Raw genomic sequence first — 5,946 nt, forward strand, 5'->3', positions numbered from 1 at the left:
AGATGCATGCCATATAGACAGACATATGACAAAAAACAAAATCACAGGGAGAAAAAAAGCTGTAAAAATTTAAAAATTGAGATGCTACAGGAGAAGAAAAGAGCATCAACCTTGGAACATTTTATAAATATACAAGCACATGCATGGGCAATTCTCTAATAATATTAGATTAGAAACTCAAGTTTACAGGAAGATGAAAGCATCATGAAACACTCCAAGACTTCAGATTAATGAAATGTGAAATAGAAAAGTTTGGTTCAACAAGTTTAGAGAAAAACATTATATTCTTATATATTTGTACTTTTTCATTGGCTGTTGATACTGAAGCAAACATTAGTATTTATTTCTGATGGTTATAGCATACCGATACTCCTGGAAAAAAGTTGTGCTATCACTCTTATATTTTAATTTATTGCTGAGTAAAAGCTAAGGTTAACTTCTATTATACATTGTATAATTCTATATACATTCAGTTTTTCGTATGTTTGAATTAAATATCCACAAATTCAAACACAGGTCAAAAGTATTTTTAAGAACCCTGCTCCACTATTGACCATTTCTTGCTGTTGTTTTCTATATAATAAACTGTAGCAAATGGGGTTTTTTGTTTGTTTGCTTGGTTGTTTTTTTTTTTAGGACAAAGTTCCTCTGTGTAGCCTTGACTGTCCTGGAACTCATTCTAATAGAACAGTGTGGCCTCGCATTAACGAGATCCCCTCCCTCTGCCTTCTAAGTGTTGGGATCAAAAGTGTGGGCCACCAGCCTTACTTGGTGTTTGTTGCTGTTGCTTGGTTTGGTTTAGATTTTTGATATATTGTAGCAACTCTTCACATGGTCTTTACATTGTTAAATGTGATAAACATTTTAAATATAATTCAAAACTTTCAGAAGGGTGTAGATACGCTGTATGCAAATGTGCTGCCATATGATTTAAAGAGTTTTAGGTCCTAGAATTTTTATGTTCTAGGGAGAGGAGGTGCACCCTGGGATAAATCAGCTGCAGATACCAGAAGATGATTGGAATATATATATGCCATACCCAAGAATACACAATTTAATCTCAATACACTGAAACTGACCTTGGGATTTTAATAACTCAAATATTTTAATGAATAATTAATAGATGAATTCTTCATTGATTGATAGTCTAATTATTTTCCTACAGGAATGTTTCTTGCGGAGCTAATAGAGAAGTATTTTGTGTCCCCTACCCTGTTCCGAGTCATCCGCCTGGCCAGGATTGGACGAATCCTACGACTTATCAAAGGTGCGAAGGGAATCCGCACACTGCTCTTTGCTCTGATGATGTCCCTTCCTGCCCTGTTCAACATCGGCCTCCTGCTTTTCCTGGTCATGTTCATCTACGCCATCTTTGGGATGTCCAACTTTGCCTACGTTAAGAGGGAAGTTGGGATTGATGACATGTTCAACTTTGAGACCTTTGGCAACAGCATGATCTGCCTGTTCCAAATCACCACCTCTGCGGGCTGGGATGGACTGCTAGCCCCCATCCTTAACAGCAAACCCCCTGACTGTGACCCTAATAAAGTTAACCCTGGAAGCTCGGTGAAGGGAGACTGTGGGAATCCATCTGTGGGGATTTTCTTTTTTGTCAGCTACATCATCATATCCTTCCTGGTTGTGGTGAACATGTACATCGCTGTCATCCTAGAGAACTTCAGCGTTGCCACTGAAGAAAGTGCAGAGCCACTGAGTGAGGACGACTTTGAGATGTTCTACGAGGTCTGGGAGAAGTTCGACCCTGATGCCACTCAGTTCATGGAATTTGAAAAATTATCTCAATTTGCAGCTGCTCTTGAACCCCCTCTCAATTTGCCACAACCAAATAAACTTCAGCTCATTGCCATGGATCTGCCCATGGTGAGTGGAGACCGCATCCACTGCCTGGACATCTTATTTGCTTTTACAAAGCGGGTCCTGGGTGAGAGCGGAGAGATGGATGCCCTTCGAATCCAGATGGAAGAGCGGTTCATGGCTTCTAATCCCTCCAAGGTCTCCTATCAGCCAATCACTACTACGTTAAAACGCAAACAGGAGGAGGTGTCAGCCGTTATCATTCAGCGAGCTTACAGGCGCCACCTTTTGAAGCGAACCGTAAAACAAGCTTCATTCACATACAACAAGAACAAACTCAAAGGTGGGGCTAATCTTCTTGTAAAAGAAGACATGCTCATTGACAGGATAAATGAAAACTCTATTACAGAGAAAACTGACCTGACAATGTCCACCGCAGCGTGTCCGCCCTCCTATGATCGGGTGACAAAGCCAATCGTGGAGAAACACGAGCAGGAAGGAAAAGATGAAAAAGCCAAAGGGAAATGAACAAAAACCAACAAAAAAATAATAATAATACATTGGGTGACAAATTGTTTACAGCCTGTGAAGTCAAAAGGACTCCTTTAGGAAGTCAATGCCAAACTGACTGTTTTTACACAAATTCACTTTAAGGTCAGTGCCTCAATAAGACAGTGACCCCTTGTCGGCAAACTCTGTGACTCTGTAAAGGGGAGATGACCTTGACAGGAGGTTACTGTCCTCACTACCAGCTGACACTGCTGAAGACAAGAGACAAATGGCTATGCAGACTGTAGGGACCAGTCTAAAGGGGTGCAGAGCTATAATTTGGGGGTTAACGTGAAACACTTTAGTGTAGTAACTGTATCCACCGTTTGCATTTCAACTGCCACATTTGTCAGGTTTTTTACAAACTCTGTTAGTGGATTCATCTTTTTGTTAATCCATATGTTGTTTGTTACATGTGACTATTTTTGTAAACAGGGTTTCTGTTGGGAAATAGACTAAAGGAACTCTCCTCTGGCTGCACCTGGGGGTATTGACATCCATATGGCCCTCCCATCTGCACAGCAATGTGGTTTTGCATGTGAGGGCATGCTGCACCTTAGGATCGTGCATGAGAACAAGTTGCAAGGAAAGCAAGACAGTTCTTCAACAGTTCTATGCCATCTGTGTTTCTGCAGGGGGAGGTACTGAAGTGGTCATTAGGTCATGGGCTTTGCTGAGCAAGTTTTGTCAAGTTTAGTCCAAGGAGATTGTTCAGACTGGTCATCAAGTCTTAGTAGGTGCAAACTTCATTCAAATGTCTGGAGTCATGTTATGTTTCTGTTCATTGTCTCTTCAAAGTCTCTAAATTATGACTCTGACTCCCTACCCCCAACCCCAGCAGAGCAAATTGACCAAAAGAACCCTTTATAAATTCCCGCTTAATCCTGCACTTTGTTTAGCCATCTTCAGCCCTCAGCAAGGTTGACACTGTATGTGTTAATGAAATGCTATTTATTATGTAAATAGTCATTTTACTCTGTGGTGCACGTTTGAGCAAACAAATAATGACCCAAGCACAGTATTTATTGCATCAAATATGTACCACGAGAAATGTAGAGTGCAAGCTGTCCACCGGTAATATACTGTATTCTGTACCATTATAGATAGTGTGGATGCTGTCAGTGCATGTCGATATTACCACGTTGCGGTATCTAGTTTCTCTCACCACTCAGAATCTCATTCATGAGAAACCATAGGCCAGTGGCTAAGTCACGGAAACTGTTCAGCAGATTTCATTTCTTTAAGTCATTAAGCAATAGTTTGCAGCACTTGAACAATGTCTGGGTTATTTTTAAATTTTAAGTGGATAACGTTCAATGTATAGCCAGACTGTACATACATGTTCGAAAGACAACACTACTGCTTAACCTGTTAAAAAACATGTTTAGAGTTTTATAAGCAAATATAAATATTGTACAAAGTCACTTTCTTTTCTTTTTCAGCATTATGTACATAACAAGAGGAAATTATCTTCAGGTTGATATCATAATCATTTTTCTTACTTTCTGTCCACAGCAGTTTTTCATGGAAGATATTTGCTAAGAAACGAAACTATGACTGGGTAGTGGTAGATCTCTGCTTTTTTATTACAGTCGTTAATTTTGGATTATTTCATAATTTTAAGGGGCAAAATACACTCACAACTTCATATCCAAATTATGATTTGCAGTTGGGAAAGGGTATAACATTTGATTTATATTTATTATAGTGTATGTGCTAGCAGATGATCAGAATGCTTTTTTCTCATTTTTTTCTTTATACCCTGATTTCTGTTTATTTCTCTTTGCTTTGGAATCATGCTTCTCTAAATTGTTCTAAATATAAACGTGGACATCAGAATTTCTTTTCCTCAAAATCAGAGAGGATTACACTTCTATAGTCAATTACGTCAGGATATCTGTGTTTCTTACAGAAGCAGACCATAGGCACCTCTTTTTCTTAAAAAAAAAATTATTTAGACAAACCATATTCATGAAGTGCATGTTGGAAAATGCTACTATTACCCAAAATGATGCTAAATCACAATTAAAATGTGCAAATCTAATAAAAATTAATTTTTTATTTTATTGTTTGCCTGGTTACTTTTCATTGACCAAATTTTATGACAACATAGAAGTGTTTTTATCTACTTATTGTGGGGAGAGCTGCACAAGTACATGTGTGTTCACAAACATACATGCATATGCACACATGTAGGCATTCATTTAAGTATAATAGTTCCCATTCTAGCTCCCAAATAATTGACACAAGACCTACTAAATTTATTTACAATCTTTAAGAACTATCACTGGGCAAATACTCATCTATTCTAACCCTCTAAACTACCTACTTCCCAGGCAAAGTCCCTGTGTTCCGTGCTTTGAATCTCTCGCTGGCTTGCTCTGCTCCGTGTGTGTCCTCAGCAACCTGCTCATTATGACTCCTCCTGGACCCTATGATTGATTCATGGCCACCTCCCCCTTCTTTTCCTCATGGCCCTTCTTTAACTTCTGTCCACCTGGGATCCCCTGGCTGGGATCATTAGTCCAGCCTTCTATCACCTCTGCCCAACCATAGACTGAATCTGCTCTTTATTGACAAATCAAAGATGATGGAAAACAAATTTTACATAACATTGAGATCAGTGCTGCTTGACCATGCCATCTTCTAGACTGTAGACAGATGTCTGGACATAGAAATCAGCATCTGAATATATAGCACAGAACAACCAATTCCCAAAACATCACAAACACACACACACACACACACACACACACACACACACACTGTATAGAACAGAAAACTTGAAGTCAATATTGGACTTCTTAGAATGACCCCACAGCAGCTAGCAGCAATAAGATGTGATCTCTGAGAGGACAAGGAGTCCTTCCTAACACATAAACTAATATCCACGGGAAGGAGGGAAGTCATTCAAGTCAATGCAACAAGGATGGCCGCTTGAGATACAAAAAGAAGCCTTTAAAGCATCATTGATTAATTCAAAATTTCTAAGAGTGGGCTACTGGGCTTCTTTAGAAACCCCCACCCCACACCCTCTCCGTGTTTCTTCTGAGAAAGAAGATCTCTGTACGCATGCATACATCCCCCTGCTCCTCAGTTTCCAGTCTGCTTAGCCAATAGGAAGCCTGTGCCGAACACCAATACAAAAAAATGTGAGACAGGAATATTTATTCACCTGTTCTTCCTTGCAGGTCTTCTTACTCACTGAAAGTCAGAATGTCCCCTTCTTGCAGTGTAATAACCCTCCTTCTCCTCCCCTTGCTTTCTAGGATCTGAGGATGCTTCCTTACTCCTTTATGACTTTCCCCTAAAGTTGTTGGCACTCTTGTAAATGATTTTTTTTATTAAAGCCTCTCTATGCCTCATTTTAACATGACATGTGTCCCTTGCCAGGCTGACACAAAACGATGAAATAGCTCCTCAAAGTCAGCAAGAAGCAATGACTGACTTGGATTTGACTTAGGTTGACTTGGAGACTTTATCTAACTGACGTTCATAGACACAGAACATGGCACTGAGAGAAATACAACATGGTCAAGCTTAGAAATTACAAATATGAAGAGCTTATTAGGGTGGCCCAGG

At 39.5% G+C, this 5,946-nt stretch overlaps 1 protein-coding gene across 11 annotated transcripts in view; it reads left to right on the forward strand.

Annotated features, from left to right (window-relative positions):
* LOC114622716 (sodium channel protein type 1 subunit alpha) overlaps window positions 1–4,430 on the forward strand; it is a 142,320-nt gene extending 137,890 nt beyond the window's left edge. For 5 of the 11 annotated variants that reach the window (XM_028769152.1, XM_028769149.1, XM_028769153.1 and 2 more), the window contains exon 27: window positions 1,166–4,430. In XM_028769152.1, the coding sequence (XP_028624985.1) occupies window positions 1,166–2,343 (1,178 nt within the window). In that variant the 3' untranslated portion in view covers window positions 2,344–4,430. The remainder of the gene's footprint in view (window positions 1–1,165) is intronic. The other 6 variants (XM_028769151.1, XM_028769155.1, XM_028769158.1 and 3 more) reach the window with 2 other exon arrangements.
* Window positions 4,431–5,946: the final 1,516 nt, after the last annotated feature.

Source organism: Grammomys surdaster, unplaced genomic scaffold (genome assembly GCF_004785775.1).
Source record: "Grammomys surdaster isolate TR1022 unplaced genomic scaffold, NIH_TR_1.0 191, whole genome shotgun sequence".
NCBI classification, from domain to species: Eukaryota; Metazoa; Chordata; class Mammalia; order Rodentia; family Muridae; genus Grammomys; species Grammomys surdaster.